This window comes from Tauraco erythrolophus, chromosome 8, assembly GCF_009769465.1.
Source record: "Tauraco erythrolophus isolate bTauEry1 chromosome 8, bTauEry1.pri, whole genome shotgun sequence".
NCBI classification, from domain to species: Eukaryota; Metazoa; Chordata; class Aves; order Musophagiformes; family Musophagidae; genus Tauraco; species Tauraco erythrolophus.
Window position 1 is genome coordinate 28586658 of NC_141472.1, and position 20454 is coordinate 28607111.

General features: G+C 40.0%; 1 protein-coding gene across 1 annotated transcript; it reads left to right on the forward strand.

Annotated features, from left to right (window-relative positions):
• Window positions 1-317: 317 nt before the first annotated feature.
• CYP27C1 (cytochrome P450 family 27 subfamily C member 1) lies at window positions 318-20420 on the forward strand. Its single transcript, XM_086615898.1, has 9 exons — window positions 318-656; window positions 5350-5540; window positions 7171-7370; window positions 9960-10169; window positions 11914-12077; window positions 15389-15555; window positions 16337-16415; window positions 17396-17599; window positions 20304-20420. Exons 1-9 carry the CDS (start codon window positions 318-320, stop codon window positions 20418-20420), a joined length of 1671 nt encoding a protein of 556 aa, XP_086472024.1.
• Window positions 20421-20454: the final 34 nt, after the last annotated feature.

Consider the following 20454-nt stretch of genomic DNA (forward strand, 5'->3'; position numbering starts at 1 on the left):
AGAGATGGGATAATTCTTGTATGAGCTTTTTGCCAAACCGATGGGCGAAAGAGAGGAAAAACTAAACTTGGCTGTATTCTTAATGGGCAAATGTATCTGATTTGAATTATACAAAATAATAGGTTCGTTCTATGCAAGTCGCATCCCAGACCCACCCCCCTTTTCCAGCCCCAGGGGAGGGAGCGTTAAATAATGGTCTGTGTAAACTGATGCTCATGCAGTAAGAGTTTGGGGGAGTTAGAGCGGGCAGTGAAGAAAGAGCAACCGGATAAAAAGCAGCTGCAGGAGCAAAGTGGACCTTTCTGAAACTAACAGGCATGTCTTTCTTCACGAGAGTTTTGACAATGAAATGCAAGCAGACGCTGGAAGCCGAGAGGACTTCCTTCTACCACGCGGTTTTTGCCAGCGGGTTTCACCAGCTGCCCAGGCTTTCCAGCAGCCAGTCCCTGGAGGTGCAGAGCAGCCCCCCGGCCGCGGCGGCGGACAAAGGCGAGGGGTCGGCGGCGGCGCCGGGGGGAGCCGGGGCGCTGCTGGGGCCCCCCCCGCGCCGGCTGGGCAGGGTGAAGAGCCTGCGCGAGATGCCGGGACCCAACACCCTCTGCAACCTCTACGAGTTCTTCTGGAAGGACGGCTTCGGCCGCATCCATGAAATCCAGGTACAGCTCGCTCGGCTGTTTCAGGTTTCGTTCACGCCGGGATTGCTTAAACCTTCCCTTCTCTCCGCTGGCGAAGCCTCGCTCCATCACCGGGCTGCCGGCACCGCGGCGAGCCAGCGCCGCGCCGCGTTCCCGCGGTTACGAAAGCCGCGATTCAGCGGATCCCCCGTTCCATCTCCGTCTCCTCCAGCGCTCGGAGGTTTTAGCATTCCTGTTTCGGTGAGGAGCCCGCGAGCACGCGGCTTGCGAGCCCTTGATTCTGTTTGAATTCCTTGAGTCTGTTTCCGCACCTCACCCTGCCGGTACCCTGCTCCCGAGTTCCCCCTTTCCCTGGGAAGCGGGGTGACTGCCCCGCTCTTTGCGTATCTGGAACTTTTAGGTAGGTGCCTTAGACAAAAGAAAAGCAATTCCCATCTTTTTGAACTGGGTTGTTTCACAAACTTGCAGAGGACTTATTTTTGGCGGGCAGGGCTGGGAAATACGGGCTTTCCGCGAGCCCCGGACCGCAGCACCGCCCTGGAGGTGAGGCCGCGGCGGCACCGCGGGCTCCTTCCACCGGGGCCGCCCCAGCCCCGCCGCCGCTGGAGGCGCTGCCGCCAGGGCGCCGTGCGGGGGACTCCCGCCGCTCTCCTTCCTCCAGCCCAGCCCGGCGCTCCTGTCGCGGCCAGAGACCATTTTGTCTCCGCAGCCCTCGCCGCCATAGCCTGGCCTCCCCTTGCAGAAACGCACGTCGCCCTGATCGGTGCCCCGAGGGGCGGCAGGTCCGCCCGGCCCCGCTGCAGCCCGCGCGGGCGGGCCCCCGGCGGCCGCCCCGCTCCCTCCCCTCAGCAGGGGGCGGGCGGTTTGAAACCTCCCCGGGGGGGAGCGAGGGGGGCAGCGGCGGCGGCCGGCGCTGCGCTGCGCTGCCCGCCCGGGGCCGGCCGCCGGCGCTGCCGCCCCCTGCCCCGGCGGCCTCGGGCGGGCGGCGCGGGGGACGGGAGGGGAGGGGAGGGAGGGGAGGGGAGCGGCGGGCGGCGGGAAGCGGGGCTGATGGCGGCGGGAGGGTGAGAGGAGGGAGGGCGGAGAGCGGCTGCTGTCACCTGGCGCGGGTGCGCGGCGGGACGAGAGGCGGTAAAATCAATCTGAACGCGGGTCGGGGCTGAGAACGGTCCGCGGTGGTCGGGGCGCTCGGTCCCAGCCGGTGGCGGCGGGTGAGGCACGAGAACCTGTGCCCGGGCAGCAGGAGCTGGGTGAACGAGTGTCCCTGCTCTCTGCAGGGTTTCTTGGATGCTGGCGCGGGCAGCTGTCTTACCGTGAGGCTGCCTCTCTCCAAAGATGAATTTTTTCAGTTGCTTGGCCAAACGTGGGTTTCAATCCTAAAAAGTCACAGTGAGTCTCCTGGAGCCTCTTCCCCATGAAGTCCGAGTGATTCTAAAGTGAGCACTTGTGTTCGAGGGGGTAAAGCAGTGGTTTTCACCCTTTCGCGGTTGTGGATCCCTAACGCTTTCCACCGGCAGTGCAGATCTCTTTGGGAGTACCTCGAAAGTGGTATTTATAATTTTGCTCTTCTTGTTGACCTTTCCCAGATCACTAGGAAGAGATTCACAGACAACACCAAGAGGTTCACTGCCTGAAAATCACTGAAATAACAAAAAAAAAAAAAAAAAAAAAGAGGGAATTAAAAGCAGAAAAGGAAAGCAAACAGAACAAGACAGAACTTTAAATGTTTTGAGGATCCAATCTTGAAAGTTAGTGTTTACAAAGGGCCTAAAAACACCAAAATGAGGCAGGAAACAACAACAAAAAAAAATATCACACACCTAGCTTTGTTGTATTTACTATCAAGATTTCTAAAAAGAAGTGTTAGGCTCCTCAGCCTATGCTGGTTTTGATGGCAGCCAAACTAGATTGCTGATGATGAATTGCCCAACTTAATTGCTTGTTAACCAAGACACATGCAGATGAAACTTTATGATAGCTAAAGCTTTTTGTTGCATTATTTGTCTTTTTTTTTTCCTCTACCTCTGTGGTGGTGCGCAGAATTTGAGAGGAGTTTCCGATAGTACATAACACTAAAAAAATACCACCACTGAATTCAAGCTTTCACTGTTCTTCCACTGTCAAAACAATGAAAATTATTCAAATATGAAAAGGAATAGTGGACAACCGAAATGGTATATGCTTTTCGCTACCACTAGCTGATACAGAAATTTTCTTCTTTAAGGAATGTTATTCATAGAAAGGAAAGCAGGAGGAAGGATAAGGAGTTGTTGTAGCATGACGCTAGTTTTTATTCTGTTTAGAGTCTCAAGAATCACTTTTTGAATCATGGGTGCCCAGTTTGCATACACACTGGATTCAGATCGGCATTAACTGGATTAATAACAGTCTGTTAAATTTAACAATACAGTGAACATCAGGAATGAATTAATCTGGAACCCGCTGGTAACCAGCACAGCTACTTAAACGATGTCCTTCGGTGCACACAAATATTCGTACGCTATATGCAGAAGGGGTGGGGAAGCCAAGCACTTTTTCACAAAGGAGGTTCTGTTCTCAGTAACATGATTCCAGCTAGTCCTGGCCAAGGCAGTAATGCCTACAGCAATTATGACAAAGGGAAAGTATTTTTAATTTGACGAGGTTATGTCTCTCTTGTCTCATCAGTGCTATGCAAGTATGAAAAAAAGAAAGGTGAGGGGGGAGGGTTTGGATGCTGGCAGTTTGAATTTATGATGTGTGAAAGAATGTCTGGTGTGAGAGTGGTATGTGAGATGTGGAAGTGCAGTATTTTTCAGGTTTGGAACACGGGAAAGAAAACCTATGTTGTCATAGAAAATACAGCAGGGAAATTCTGGGTATTTCTTTGAACATGAAGCTGATACACTGAACATCATTCTGTTGAAAGCAAGAGATGTTCAAATACCTTGTCCTTGTCTGTTTCTGGTTTGAAACTAATGTTTCATTTATTTGATTGAATGGCTTGACACTTGATTTATTTTCTGTTGAAGTTTATCCTCCCATGTCAACCTCACCATCAGTGGAAAAAACAAGCTGTTCCATAAATAGCAAAATTTGTTGAACCTGTTTTGCTGTGACTGGTGGCCTGTATCCCCCTCACCCCACTGCCTTTTCCTTGCAGCACTTATCTCCCAACTCCTGCTTCCCTTTAAAGACTTATGCTCTCACGTCTCTCCAAGTTCAGTTTCAATATCCCTAAAATGTCTCCGGCACAAATGATACTTTGGGTTTTGGGAGTGCTTGTTCGGGTATTGGTCTGCATGTGGTGTTTGGTTAGCAGCAGACCAAGCAGAAATGATAACAGCTGAGTTCCTACTGCAGCATTTCCCTCATCGGGGTGACTAATACGTGTGCCTCATTTGAATCCAGATGCTGATTTTTGAAAACGTTGAGAATATCATTGCAAAAGACCTTTAACTCTCTGTTAAACTTGACTGAAATTGACCATTGTGTTCCAAAGTACTTGGTACCATATGCTGAAGAGTGATTCATGTGTCCTAAACTTACCTGTTGGCAATTAAACAATTCATCTCTGTAACCAAGACTGATTAAAAAAATATTTCTCCTAAGTTAATCTTGGGTCAACACTAGTGTATTTGTAAATATAAATCAAACATCTTTGATGTATAACAAACATAAGTCTGCAAGCAGATGTCTTTAGGTTAGATGCAGGTAATGTGTCAAAGCTAAACTTTGGTCAGTTTAACTTGTATTGTTACTTTAACCTGAAATAAAGGCTTTAAAATTTGAACCTTTCTTAAACCTAAAGTCCTAATAACATCCTTTTAACAACTCCTTTGCAGTTTGGGTTTTCTTTCCCCCCCTAAAATGATGACGTACCTCTACTCCGAGTGAATTGGGTGTTTCATTTCAGGATTGTGTCAGAATGAAATTTGTTTGAAATAATCAGTAAGATTTCATGGGACAGTGACAGCGCAATCTTACTGGAAAACTTTTGGGTTTATTTTCAAACATAATTTAAGGTTTTCCAGTCACCTTTCTTAATTGCCTGTTGCTTGCCTCCAGCTTGAATCATACAACTTGTGGATCAGCCACTAAATAAACCTCACTGCAGGAGTGAGACCTCAACTTTTCCTCCCTTTTGCAGAATTAACGTATGTCATTCTGAAGTTCCCTGCTAATGAAGCTGTCCCAAAATGCAGGTTCTCACTAGGCTGCTGTGCTATCACTGTCCTTGGTTAGGTGTGGGAAACTTATAAGTAGTTTTTTTGTAAAGAATAAAATGGTAGAGTAAGTCTTTATTTATGAAAGACCTTGAAAGTGTATTATTATATCTTTGTATTGCACTGTTAATTTCACCCTATTTACCTCTGTTTTTCATTTTTCCAGGCATTCTTTCTAACCTGTTTGATCTGAAGAGATGTGTTTTTAAGTGCCCCAAGTCCTTTCATCTTAGTATTTGGTTTCACTCACGCTTTGCACCTTAGAGCTTTGGGTCTTTTCGGTCAGACATCCTGAATGGTGTGACCTCCCTGTTTGCCTTGTGGATATTTCGCAGTAATGCTTACCTGCTTTCTCCTGACACTTCAAGCTGTTCCCTGACTGGAAGGCTGGGGATCATGTTCTAGATGTGATAGATTGATTCGCTGTATGACAAATTGTCAATTTCCTTTTGTGTTATTTTTCCGTAGTAATGCTTTACTTCTGTTTCTCTTTGTTGGTGATACTGTAGCAAAAACACACTCAGGAATACGGGAAGATCTTCAAGTCTCACTTTGGTCCCCAGTTTGTTGTATCCATTGCAGATCGAGATATGGTTGCTCAAGTCCTCCGGGCAGAAGGTAGAGCACCACAAAGAGCTAACATGGAATCCTGGCAGGAATACAGAGACTTACGAGGGAGAGCCACGGGACTTATTTCTGCGTAAGTGTTGTTACTCCTTCGTTTTCTAAGTTTTCTTGTAAAAGTTTAGTGACTTTCTGAAGGGCTACACAGATCATCTGGGAATTCAGGCTTTTCTGTGTAGGGAAATTTGTATGTCTAGTGGGGGGAAGAGGGCAGGAATTTATGGTGAATTTTCTGTTCTGCTGTGAATTTTCAAAGGGATGGCTGTGATGCGTAGTTTAAATATGGAGTAAGCTACCTTGCATAAAAAAATTCTTGGAGAATATGTATCAACTAGAGATGTCTGAGTTGACTCACCTTGATGCAATATTGCAGAATAGGGCTTACTAACTTTGGAACAGCACTGCACAAATGTGGTTTTATTGCTTCAGATCTAGACTGTTGCATGCAGTTGTTAGCATGCTGCGTGGACTTGTTGGCGCAGGTTGGCTTTAACTTCATGGTTCACCAAAGTGCCCCCGCGGTAGATTAAAGCAGAGAAGTCACTGCGTGGTAAATTCACCCTGTGGCACATCCCCATGCAGACATTTTTGTAGGTGGCTGAGTTATCTGCCTTTAAAGCTTGCATAAACTGGCAGTGCTTGTGGGTGTGGTCAATTGCCACCGGGAACTACTCACAGTCCCCACTGACATAGGATGTTTATTTAGAGGGAAACTAATTTCCTGAGTCATAGACAGTCTGTTTCTTTCATGGTGGCAAAAGGCGTTATGTATTCCACTGCAGACTCAAATCTTAAGCTGCAGTTCGGAGTCAAACTGACAGTTCCTTGATATTTCGTGAAATGAGACCTCAAATCAAGTGACAGTCAGCAAATGCCTGTTCAAGAGATTAAATTCTTTTGCTGGCCAATAAGTTTCTGTACCTTGCAGCAGCATTGCTCCAGTTGAAAGAATTTAATGGGAAATACTTACATAGCAATTTAAAATAAACGCGTAAAAGACAATTGCCTGTCTTCATGAGGAATGGAAAGATATCTCTGGAACCACTGTTCCCAAATACTCTACTCATATGAAGCAGGCAGATGCTACAATTCAGATTTTTAGTCTTCAGCACAAAGATTTCAATACATAGCTCAGCTAAAGGAGAATCTACCTGTAAATTGTTTCTCCATAGCTAGGTCTGCTGTCCTATTACTTTGTAGGTTTAGAATTGGGGTAACCGAAAGTGATGTATAAGTGATGGTGTTTATGGTACTAGCTCAAATCATTGGTTTCTCAGATCTGGGTGTGATAATTAAGCACCCATTCTAGGTAAACACAATTTTGCAGAGTCTCCATTCAAATATTTATTTAAAGTAGTTTTAATACAAAAACTTTGCAAATTTCTTGTGCAAGCTACTACTAAAATACTAATATAGAGACACTTGTCAAATTCAGAACACTGAGTGAACAAGTTCTGTCACTCAGACCAGAGGTTGACTTACAGGTGCACATACATGTTGCAACAGTGAAATTTAGTGAGGATGTGCTATAAATACGAAATAGAAATGTAGGAGCATAATACCAAATACACCTTATCATTATTTTCATTCCACCACTTGCTTTCATTTGAGATGAAAAAATCATAAACGGTTTCATTGTAGAGCACTTACCCAGGTAATGATTGTTAAGGAAATTGTGTATAGATATTATTAATAATTTCTTCTAGGGAGGGGGAACAATGGCTAAAAATGAGAAATGTACTGAAGCAAAAAATTCTGAAGCCCCAAGATGTGGCTGTTTACTCTGAAGGAGTCAATGAAGTTATCACAGACTTAATTAAAAGAATCCACACTCTCAGAAGTCAAGAGGATGATGGAGAAACAGTAACCAATGTTAACAACCTTTTCTTCAAGTATTCCATGGAAGGTAAGTCCAGGCTGTATGACATCTGTAAAGAAAATGGAGGTGAAGCAGTGTGCTTATGGCCAGGCATTTTTGTCAAAAGACTAATTTGTGACTAATGACCCATTGTGATTCATCGGAAAACGGGAGGTTGGTACTTTGCATTCATGTGTCTTCCTACTTAGTGCAGTAGGTATCAGAATTCCTTTATAGAGTCCAAAGAGATGATAGCTTGAATTAAGGGACAATTCCTGTGGAAATGCTGGTATATAGGTAAACTGTGCAATCAAGGCCTGAGCAGTTTCAGTACTCCATATTTCTGTATTAATTTTTTAACAATAAGGGTGTTGACCTTGTAACAGTGTGACTTCTAAGACGTGTTAATTTAACAACATACTGGCCAAATTCCGGGTGAGAAATCACTGTGTGATGTATCTAAATTCTGTTCATAGCTTAACGTGGGGAAAGATATTGCTTTCCCCTGCCTACACGTGCCAGCTGTGGGATTGTTATGCTTGCCTTACAATCATCTGCCCCTGGCTACCGTTAAGGAGGGAACGCTAAATGGAGCTCCAGCCTGAGCTAGTACAGCATTTGCTGTGTTCTTACAGAAATCTGATGGTGATTCACGTTTCATGCATTCTTTTAACTGACTGTGTAGAACCTGACCTTGTTATATTTGGTGCCTTTTATAAACATTGGTACTCTTTGCTGACAGACAGCTGAATAATTTGAGATTTGCAAGAACTTCCAAACTGCTCACCTATGAAGATGCTGTGTCAAATGCCTGGCTGGCTGTTTGGTAAACTAACCCGAGTCTGTTCTACATTAATAATGCCTAAAAAATGGCATTCAACTAAGAGTTACCAATTTTATGGAATTTTAAACGCTGAGCTTACAGATTCACTTTAACTGATAGGTTAGTTTAAATTCTTCACATTCTTTTAGCTTTTCATTTATAACTTGTGCCTGGCACGCACTTATTTCCTGTAGGAATTGCAGTTTTAATTAACTTACACTGTCAACTGTTTGGGGAACCAATGTGTAAGATTTTTTTGAAGAGACCATGTAAAGAGAAAAAAAATGCATAAGAACTAGCAGCTGTTAAAAAAGACATGAGAGAAATAAAAGGCACAGAAAAATATCTCCCCAGGGAGGAAAATTAGGGAAGGAAGAGTAAATTGAAAATAACCAGATTTTAAAATTATTTTTCTCAATAAAGAAGAAATATGAAACAAAGAACAGGGAAAAAAAGTTCCTTATAAATAGCTATATATATACACTTGGAAATTTATGGAAAGTTTGATGGAGGGCAAGATCAAGGTTAAACATCACATCTATTGTTCCTGTTTTTAATAGGAGAAACAGAGAAAAAAAGAGACTAGAGTGTTAGTAGACCAGTTACTCTAATTATCTAGTTAACAGTTATTCTAATATTTCCTGGAAAGATGTGGACAAACTGTTAACTAATTAATTTAAAAGCACAACATTTATTTTAAAACGTTTAATTTGATGCAAAAGGCTTTGACAAATTATCTAAACGCCTTTTCAAGTTACCTACTTGCCCCACTGGATTCTAGAAAAGTCATTAAATAAGATTATTTTGATAAGAGAAATGCTTTTTGTACTATACTATGAGATATTTTCATAAATAAACTGGGTAATATGATCTAGATTTTGCAAGCTGGGACGAAAAGTTGCTAGAAACCTGTGTTCAGAAAGTAACTAAAAATGGTTTGATGTCAAACTGATAGAACATTTTAACTAACTCCAGTAGGTCACTTTCTGACTGAGTTCTGTCTAATACTAAATAATTCGGGTATGTTTATAAATACTGAGCTGAGAGGTTGCAGAGACACCAGTGGATGGGTAAGAATTGACTTGATAAATGGAAGAAATAGTCCAGAGTTGAGAAAAAGAATAATAATTTAATAAAAATATATATAAAGTACTGTTCTTTGCAGAGGAGGTGGGAAGTGGTATTTCTAGTAGGAATCACTGCAATACAGCAGGCAACACATCCAGGGAAATTACAGCAAGCCGGGAACAAGAGAGGAGTCAGTATTGTCACTTGCAACAGTGTCGCACACTTGCTGTTTTTCCAGGCCACGTGGAACACACTGTGTGCAGTGGAATCAGTGGCTGGAGCGCAAGCTCTCTCTATCCATTTATGCCCGTTCATTGTTCATTCACTCCCAGCTTACGGCAAAGAAGGGCACAGCCACCGCTAGAAACTCCTGTGTTATCCTCTGTTGTCACAGAAATGCCTGTGGACTGGCACGTCCCTGTGTGTCCAGAGGCCAGCGTGGCAGGCTCTGCCTTTATGGGGCAACGGGAAACACAGCAGGAGCGCTGGAGGGCTGCTCTGCTTCTGGAGGAATTCCTGGCTGTCTCCTCCCGCTGAGCATTGTTGGCATAGCAGCCGCTGTCTCCCTACAATGTTTAGCTGGGATTGTCTACTGCATTTTGAAATTCTGTTTTATCTGCTCCCAAATGCAGTAATAACGACACGGTTTTGGAAGGTAGTTCCATTATGTTCGCATTATAATTCCTTAAATTATCAATATGTATATATGCATGTGTTTAGCAAATTCTTTGATTTCGTATGTGCAGGTGTGGCAACTATTCTGTATGAATGCCGGTTGGGCTGCCTGGAAAACAACGTCCCACAGCAGACTCTTGAATATATTGAGGCTCTGGAGTTGATGTTTAGTATGTTTAAGACCACTATGTATGCAGGTGCTATTCCCAAATGGCTTCGTCCACTTATTCCAAAACCCTGGAGAGAGTTCTGCAGATCCTGGGATGGACTCTTCAAATTTAGTAAGACTTAGTAGTAGAAAAGTTCAGCTGTGTTTCTGCAGGTTCTGTGTGTGTTTGAACAGGACTTGCTGCATTTCTCTTCTAAAATTATAAGACGACATTGTGGTAGAATTAAGTTTCCTATTAAACTCAGACTGGCCAAGGGAAACGTTTTAAAAAATACCTACTGAAACAGAATTTTACCAGTACACTTTAAATATTCCCGTATTTTATACTGCTGTTTCTTTACCTGTCTTCATCTTTTTCAGCACCCAGTCCTCACTCCAGATCTGAGTTCTTTGCCAAGTCTTTATCTTGAGCCACTCAAATTTTAATGAGGGTGGTTTTGTTGACTTCAGCAAGTTTTCAGTCAAGCACTCTGACAAATAATCACCACTAACACTGACTAGAAAGTTAAAAAATGAGACTCAAGCAATTAATTAAACTCTTTGTGACACTTATATATACACATACAAGTATATAAGGTGACATAGAAGTACACTGCTGTACTACAATATGTTTTTTTGTGAATAAAGCATTCCAGGCTACTTTATCAATCAGCTTTCATGTAAGTAAAAGGAAGGAGTTGTCTTTTCAATATATTGTTTTTCATATTCTGGAGTGTTTAAAAAACCTTGAACCCTTTTTCCCTCTCTCATGTCAGAAAGCTGCATGCATTTTTTAATTTATTTTGTTAGCACTATTTGTCTAGATAGTCTGTGTACATCACCTTGAAAGTAAACTCTTTAATTTCTTACCTTTTAATATGCCTAATATGCTTAATTTTTAATATGTGTTGATCTGTACATACAGTAGGCATTAGGGAATCCATTTAATGCTGATACAGGTGTGTTTTCTGTGAAACACATGCATTTTTACACTGCCACTTTTAAATTATTTCCCATGATAAAGCACTCTTGTTCCCTTTTGTGGCTTAAAAACAACAGCAGACTTCAGCTTTATCCTAACAGCAGTTGAAAAACTGTTCTTGAGGAATTTGTTCTGTTTGAAACTTGTTATGCTCTTTCTTTGTTTAATCCCTTTGTGAAAAAGGAATTAAATTGTGAGAATCACTGTATGTGATGTGTGTGTTTGTGTAGGTTGCATAAAGGAACATGTTGGTTCTAGTTTTTTTTTTTATAAGCTCATTCTGTAAGGCATTAACTCTATGAAGAGTTTTCCTCTTTTTAAAGCCCTCGTTTCACTGAAGATGCAGTTTGTAGTCACTAAAGTATAAATGGGACTGTGGGTGAAATAGCTCAAAATGTCATTCATTGAAGCTTTTCAATTTTTATGATTACCTGATGCTCCTCAATTTTGTCTTCAGTGTGATTAAGTTCTGTGGCTTTGACCTTCTGGTTGCTGCTAATATCTCGTAGCAGCCACTGTGTGCTGACTTGTAGCATGCTCTGCAGAGTTCACCACTTCTTGCAGAGTCATCAGAAAACAAGCCAGGTGGGCGTAAAAACTTCACCTTGAGCTTCCTTCACTCCCAGTCAGAAACCATGGTCTCTTATGTCCTTTCCTTGTGCTCAGCATTCTCATGCTGTGAGCTACCAACGTTCCTGTCAGCTCTGTCTTTCCTTACCGTGAGTACCCAGGGACCTCCACCACCACTCTATGATGTTTTCCCTGAGAAAATAGATTCAGATATTTTGTCTTTTTATGGCTATGCAGTGTAGTCTAAGGGGAGAATGTCATTACTGAATGGCACCAGCAGAAAAAATAAAAATAGAGGCTCAGCAGTTTTTTTTGAATCCCAAAGGTCAAATCCATGTTGACAACAAATTGAAGGCTATTCAGTCTCAGCTGGACCAAGAAGAAGAAGTGAATGGTGGGCTACTCACATGCCTCCTAGTGAGTAAGGAGCTCACTCTGGAAGAGATCTATGCCAATATGACTGAAATGCTTCTGGCAGGAGTGGACACAGTAAGCTCGTTATCATTTTTCTTGTGCACAATTGTTTTTGTAAACCAGTACCATTTGCAGCTATATTCAGGGGCAGTCATGTTTCTAAGGAAACAATTTCTGATGCTTTTAAGTCATTACATCTTTAAAATCACAGAAAATACTTTTAGCACTGTGTAATCTCTCTAGTAGAATGAAGTCAGTGTTCTGTTCTAGCTGTGGCTTACAGGAACTCATCATTTAGGAGTCAGTTCCACAGTCTATTAAACAGATAAAATAGCAATTGTCTTTACATTCGGCTTGAATTTCATACGTTTTCTTTTCCTAGTTTGAATATCAGGTTGGTATTTGTGCTTCTTTAGGTAGACCACGATAGAAAAGGCTGCTCAAAATCAGTGTGAAAAATTGACCAATAAACTCATCTGTAGAATTTGGTAAAGGATTTTTACATATGGCTGATTAAATCGACTGGGACACACACTATAGATCAGATACCTGGTTTGTGCTGAAGTCCATGAGGAGCGTTAGGCCAGCACTGATGTAGGTAAGGCGTAAGTTCACCCCCCATGCTTGTGCTGGCAGCAAACAGTCAGTCCGAGGCAAAGAGCTGTTGATAGGGCTCAGCGTTAACGGGACTCGTGTATGAGGTGTGTTAACGTCGAGTGAAGCATTTTGAGAGGCCGTCTTTCCTTATTCTTCTGATTTGTCGTCTAGAGCATTCGAAGAAACATTAAGGTCATGTATATATCTTACTCTCCTTTCACTCCTGTGATGTAAAATCAGTGTAGCTTTGATCGGTAGTATTGACTGTAGCATGACAATCAGAAGAATAGGAAAAGGTAAAAATGAGTTATTGTATATACAATGTATGTGGAGTGATTCAGAATAGCAATGAAAACTATTATTGTAAATGAGCAATTTTTAAAAAAAATTATATGTATTTGATGAAGAAAGTGCTATGTAGGACTGTGCTTAATAGTCTTACAGTGGAAAAGATTAAAATAAGTACAACAGTAAAGTAGACTTAAAGTAAAAAAAACCCTCTCTGGATAATTGAATTCAGACTTTTTTTATTTCAGAAAGCTTGTAAGGTTTCTAAAGAAAACAAAAAAGCCCCAAACAGTAATACTTTTGAATTCTAAAATAAGGAGCATATGTAAAGCTTATTTATGTGCTGCAGATTATTCCATTGGTTAAATATCCCAAGGGCTTATGAGTTTGGAGAGCTTTTTGATGTTTGGTTCTTAAGTAAAGCACAGTTATTCATCCCATTCATTTTCTAATCTTTCAGACCCTTAATTTTCCATTTTTAGTGTGTGAGAGAGTTTTCATTAAACTAAAAAGACAGTGTTCAAGTTCATGTTGACGAGACTCTCTTCTTCGGTTTGACTCAGCTTTCTCAGCTGGCAACAATCGTTTTGTGAGAAGACGGTACTTCTGATTCCCTCAGTTTCAAGTACAAGACAGAAATTGAGGGAACCTTTTTTCTCCTGCTGCCGTCACTTCAGATCTCATTTTATCATAGAAAATGAAAGAGGTTTAGAGGATTATAAAAGCTTTCAACAAAATTGCTAAGGTAGTTTTTGGCTACAAAGCGTTTTGGCTGTCCCTGGAACAGTGCTAATTTTTAAGAGGTTATGAAGGAGCTGGGAACCTGGGAAGAAACAGTGTTTATATCAAAGAAGTTCTGTACACAGCTGGCACAGTTGCCAGCTCCTCTGAGCTCTGAGAGGAGTAGGGCAGGGCTACACTTTAGCAAGGGACAGCCACTCAATATCACCAGAAGACAAAAAAGAAACGTTCTGAGGATGATACTTCTGGCATTACACCCGTTTGAAGTCAAGACATAAAAGGTCACGGCCATGATGAATTTGTATTCTAAATTGATCTTACCCATACATTGTTTATAACCTTAAGCTTTCTTGTGCCGATGAGTGAGAAGCTGAAAATAAAACTGTTTTCTGCCCAGAAAGTGAAACTGGTTGCCTGTATTCGTTATACAGGTTTGAAAAAACAAGTTTAAAAACAATTCAAGAAAATTAAGGTAGAGGTTACAATTTTTCTCTCTCAAATGCTGTAAAATACTAAGAACAATACAGATATGGAACAGAATGATTACATTGTCACTTTCTTGGCCATACTTACTCAGGAACACTGAAAATACATTTTTCATGGTAAACTTTCTGTCTTCAGCCATGGTTGTGAAGGAAACGGGCTCAAGGAAGGCCATTTGCTTGACTTTAATGTCCTAGGTGCAGCTGATAGTAGAAGCAAAATGTCCTGAGTCTGTCTAGTAGTCGAACTGGATAGTCCCTGAAATCCAGATAGCCTAAACACAGGGACTCATGGTTAAATGAATGGTAAATATTGGGACACGAAAGCTTGAAAAGTTGAAATACTCTTAGTTCCATGTTGGCACAGATGGAGTGAGTTCATGCTCTAAGTGTATCCTAAACCACAAACGTGCATTGAAGTGCAATTTTTCCAGCTGAGGTGAAAGAGGATTAGATGACGGGCTCCTTTAAATCATCTTGCTCTCAAAGTTGAACTGGCTTCTGCCTTGTGTTCTGTTTCTTCCTTCATACAGAGATTTTAAAGTTGTTTTTCACACGGTACCTCTTTTCTGGAGCCTTTAAGATTATTAGAACAATTACTTATGGGGTGTGTGTGGTATTTTAACATTGTGGGGCCACTTTAAATGTATAAAGTCCTCTTCAAGCTTCCTTAAGAAAGCTTTCAATGGGATGCTGAATGTCAGTCAAGGGGGAATTTTTAAGAGGTAGAAAGTGCCAATCGTGGTGTAGCATTGTTTACCGAAGGATAAAGCGTAGTCTTAGCAGTGATAATATCAATTCTGTTGCGTGGATGCTATGAGGAGACTACTATGTGCTTAAAAGGGGTTGGTAATATTCTGAGTAGTGTTCTCTAATCTTGTTTCCTGTGAAATGTTTTTGTTGGGAAGAAAGGTGAAATACATATTGAAAACTAACGGTTAACTTTATACATTGCTGTTTAGAGTATTTATGTTTCAGAATCCTTTCTGCAGTTTTGTTTGCATTTGGCTTTTCTGTTTCTTTTTAATATTTCACTGGGAAAAATATCAGCATGGTTTGTTTTGGTATGTGAGGGATTTTTAGATGGAAAAGGGATGAAAGAGGGAATGGTGAAGTCTGACAACAACCCATTGACTCCAGATGTGAATCATTGCCAGTCTGTTTTGTAACTTTAAACATACAAAACACAGTTGAAAACTGGTTGTTTTTCTTGGCTTGAAATTATTTTTAATCTAATCTTGTTGGACTTGATGATGATGGTTGTGGTTTCTTCCTTAGACTTCTTTTACACTGTCCTGGGCAACACACTTGTTGGCAAAGCACCCTGATGTTCAACAACGTGTTTATGAGGAAATAGCCAATAAGCTGGGGAAAGACGAAGTTCCTGTTGCGCAGGATGTCCCCAAATTGCCTTTGATTAGAGCTGTGCTGAAAGAAACCTTGAGGTAAGTAGCAGACAACTGCATTAATTAAAAAAATTTATTCTGTGTAGTTGTAATAAATTTTGAGTCCATGCTAACATTTATATTTAGTTGTTGTTACTGCTATTGGCTGTTTCTGCTTTTATTTATTGCAGCAGTATTGAAATATGATCGTTTATATAATGTTTAATGTTTTTAAGTATAGTAGAAGTACTATCACACATGTAGCACGTGTCTGTTAAGGTAGGTAATTGAAAGCTTGTTTTTTTTGCTTTATAAGTATTAGTCTGTGTGACGGACTGTAACAACCTCCTTCCCCCCACGGTACTGCAAGGTGGTACTTTGCAGTGCCACTACAATCATTTTAAGCTTCTTGACTTAAATTGAAGGCATGTGACATGCTTTTTTTTTGTATGTTTATACCAAATGTTCATAGTGAGGTGAGGGGAGTAAGAGGATTTTAGAGAACGCATCAACAAGGCTTTTTCAGCTCCCAGTAGTGCTAAAATGTCTCCAGCTTGACCAATTGATTGCATGTTTGTACATGTGTAAAAGCAAATAAATATATAGACCAAATAGCTCAACCTCCAGTTACTAGTAGATAACTTTTCTCAGTTATTAATTGTGTTCTCACAGATGATTCAAGGTCTTTGAATCTCCAAGGTGTTCTGTGCTTCTGAAAAACCTTCTTGCTGTGAATGCATATTGCATTCATGTTACATATTTGTGAATGCAAATTGGAATCTAAACTTTTAAAGTTGTGCTAGTTATTCCTGGTGAACTTCTCATAAACATTTGTCTCTAGGTTATATCCAGTATTGCCAGGAAATGGAAGAGTGACCCAAAAAGACTTGATTATTGGAGGATACTTGATACCTAAAGGGGTAGGTTCTACTCCAGTCCTCTGCAGGGAGCACAGTTTAATTTTTGTGTATGAAATGTGATCTGTTACAACATATATACAACATTGATTTAGTGGGATTTCACCAAGCTAGAGTGTTAAGAGGACAGTATTTCAATAATATCCATTTACATGACAAAAATTGATTTTATAATTGACTTGTTGCTGAGTTTTTTTGAGATTTGGTTCCTCGCCCACTAATCAAATTTATCATCATGACTTGTTCTTAATATTCTTGAGGGTGGAGTCTATTAATAACATCTCTATACAATGTTACGATTTGATTAAAAAAGCATGAATTTAATTATTCTTGCAGTATTCTAATTCTTTGTCTGTTAATTCCTTTTGTAGAAAGAGTTTAATTTCCTTTTTGAGTTATGAGTCTTTCCTTCATGCTATTCAACGATTGCACAGAGATCATGGTAGAACTGTATGGCGCTCTTTTAAATGACACTTATGTGTTAGAGCAAAGCAATTTTAAAATAGTCAGAATTCTTAATTCTTAGTATACTTATTTAAATATTATTCCACACACATCCCTTCCTCACTCCAATTTATTTGGAAACATCATCACATCAATTATTGCTGTTTTTTTTCCTGCAATGTTGGGGGTTTTTTCCCTTCCCATCCTCCATTTTTTCCTTTTCTGTTGTCTTGTATCTCTCTTCTCCCTTTCTCTCATACTATCTTCTTGAGACAATTCCCAATACTTGTGACTTTTGTTCCCACCTGCTTCGTCACTGTTTCTTCTCTAATATATCCAGCAACATTGAAAAAAAATGAAGATTATTTCATTTTACCAGTTGAGGAAGGGTTCTGATTTTCTAGGTATCATTTTTTCTTCTAAAATTATGCAGAGATAGTGAATTTTTATCACCTAATATTGCAGCAGTTACAAATGTTTATTTTATTTTGTTATGTGTCTTGAAGTTAGCTAAATATAAATATCATTTATTTCCTCAGACACAGCTGGCACTCTGTCATTATAGTACTTCATACAGTGAAGAAAATTTCTCAATGGCAAACGAGTTCCGACCGGAGCGCTGGCTGAGGAAAGATAATTTGGACAGAGTAGACAATTTTGGTTCCATCCCCTTTGGTTATGGTGTTCGAAGTTGTATAGGAAAAAGAATCGCAGAGCTGGAAATTCATCTTGCACTGATTCAGGTTAGAACTATGTGATCACATTACAAGAGAAAAATATATTGGTTTGATTCTTTCTATGTATTCCATTCCTGGATACCTCACAGTGCACAAAAACTTTGTTTTGGAGTGTTGTCTAGCATAGTCATCCTGCAAAGGCTTAAAAAATTGAAAATAGTCATGCTTGAACTGCAGCATACACATTGCAGAGTTAAAATTCTTTATAGTACAAATGGAGTATAACTAAAGGTAAGACTGTTAAGGAAATACATGAATTTAGTACCGAAGGTTTTTGTAAGCAAATTGGAAGTCTTTCTTAATGTATATTAGAATGGGTACCTGCTCAGTTTCAGCATTTTAGTTACGAAGAATTCTGTACTTACAAAGACGAAAAATAGGGTTTTTTATCCTTGTACTGACCATGGTGTTGTGACAAATAGTAAAATTTTCTATGTTCTGTCGTTTTCTGTCCCTTCTTATTCTTTGTCCTAACTTTATTATAATTTTAGATATACCTAATTTATAGTTATATGAGGAGTTAGTACATATTGATTTTTTGTTTTTTTTTTTTCCATTGCTTTGTATCATAAAGAAAGCTTTCCCAACAGCTGTTACATTTTTTTATCAGTTACAAGACAACCTTTAACTCAAATACTGAGATCAGATTGTGCAATCAAAACTCAAAGATTTGGAAACTATTTTTAGTTACTCTAACTATAAAAATATTTAGACTTATTAAACGTATTCAAAGCAAAGCTTGATTGAATTTGCATTAGAATTTCCTTAAGTAAACTCCTAGAGCAATCTCTGAACGATTAGCATCTGTCTTTTGGAACTCAGACTGAGATAGCTCTCAGGGGGCTGGATAAAACAAACATACTGCATCTTTTTGAAAAGGAGATCAAGGAAGTAATAGAGAGCCTGCTTTTGTTTTCTGGAAAGAAACTAGAACAAAATAGCACACAACCTATTTACAAGCATCTAGAGGATATTTTCGTGAGTTGAAAACAGAAACACATGAAGCATGGAGCTCATCAAAGAGAAATTATTTCAGACCAGTCTGATTTCTTTCTTTGACTTAGTCACTTACCTAATGTGGTGGATATAAAATTATGTATTCTGACTTCAGGAGGTATCTTCGAATGTCCTATACATTCTTCTCACAATTTAATTAATAAAATATGTTCCAGATGGAAGTACCTATAAAATGCACGAACCGTTGGTTGGAAAAAAAGAAAGAGTTGGAGGCATTAGCTGTCAAATATTTGCTGTTGAACTGGGAAAACATTTAATTAAAATTCCGTAAGAATCTGTCCTGCATTTGATTTAGGTCGGTATTTTCATTAACAGTGTAAATGATGGATTAGATCATACTTTTAGAGTTTGCGTAGGATACCAAGCTGATGTGAATTAAGTTAAAATCAGAGGATGTAAATACAGAATTACAAAAAAATGGAGAAATGTTCTAGAATCAACATAAAATTGTTCGCTAAGGAAGTTGCAAGTTTCTGCTCTTAAGAAAAAATCAAATGCATAAATACAAATTGCTGACCCACTGGCTGGGTAATTAGTCCTGTAGAAACAGACTGGAGGGCTATAGGAAAAAATCAGTCAACAATAACGACCCTAATTCCGACAAGGCAGTGTAAGTCTCGGGTACATGAGCAGCATTAACAGGCATGTTGTATGTCGGAAAGAGGAGCCAAATGACGCGGTCTTACCGAACACTAGCGAATCCTCAGCTGGACAATGATAGGCAACAGGCCCTGTGCGCTGCATTTCAAGGACAATTTAGTCAAATCGAATGAAATTCAGAAGATGGAGAGAATATCAAGAATAAGAAGTTTGAAAAAGAGAAGAATGAGATGAAAATTCAATCAAACATCTAACAGTGAAAAGGTAGTTATGTATAGGAAAATAGTGCATTGTTCATCGTGCCTAATAGGGGAAGGATAAGAGAAGATTGCTTAGTTTATAGAAAAAAGTGTTTGAGATTTAATATTAGGAAAAGTTAAGGATGTTGCAGTCTTTTCTTCTTGAAAGTTTAAAAATAGATGGCTGAGGTATTCTGTGTTCAACTTCAAAAAAGGAGAGCTAGATCTCTTGAAGTTTGTTTTAGCCCCCAGTTTCTGTGATTTATGTTCACAACTGATTCTCGCAGTTTAAGTGTATGGCAATAGAGGTTTAATGTATAGAGAACCTGTGTGATTGAATTCTAGTGAATTCTGTTCAGGAGAGGTTCTCATATTTGACTTCTTGAATTATGATTCTTTCACTTGACGCACTGGACAGTTGCTGCCTCATGTTTGTTTTGTTTCCTTCTACTGAGGAAGAGAAATGTGTGCGATGGGATTGAGACTCTTACTGTTTCGTTTTATAATTGATTTGTATTAAAGGACGTGAAATCAAAAACACATAGAGAGGAAGCCGATGAGGTTTGAAAGGGACCTTAGTTTCCTTGACAGCTCAGACTGTTTAATCTAGTTCTGTGGAAATTCTTCGGAAAGTACTGGGTCAGTCCTCCCTCAATCAGAGGAGGAAGATTTTAAACTATAATCTTCACCTTGTAACAACTATCTTTTCTTTCATATGTGGGAATCGTATCGCTTAGACTCCATAGAACAGAATTTTTTTTTTATCACAATCTGTTTTATGTCCTCTTTTCCAAAGTCTGATCTTCATCTGTTATTTTGCAGCTTTTCTAATCCCGTCCTGTTTATCTTCACAGTTGCTTCAGAATTTCGAGATCAAAATTTCTCCAAAAACTGAACCAGTTCATGCCAAAACCCATGGACTTTTAACTCCTGGAAACTCCATCAATGTGAGATTTTCTGACAGAAAGTGAGACTCAAACATCTTGGAAATACTTGTGTGATTTT

What these genes read in the sequence shown, in the direction of transcription:
- CYP27C1 (XM_086615898.1), top strand. Translation starts at nt 318, where the DNA reads ATGTCTTTCTTCACGAGAGTTTTGACAATGAAATGCAAGCAGACGCTG. An exon ending in GGATGGACTCTTCAAATTTA is followed by an intron (nt 10,170 to 11,913) that starts GTAAGACTTAGT and finishes TGAATCCCAAAG; the next exon opens with GTCAAATCCATGTTGACAAC. An exon ending in TTCTGGCAGGAGTGGACACA is followed by an intron (nt 12,078 to 15,388) that starts GTAAGCTCGTTA and finishes TTTCTTCCTTAG; the next exon opens with ACTTCTTTTACACTGTCCTG.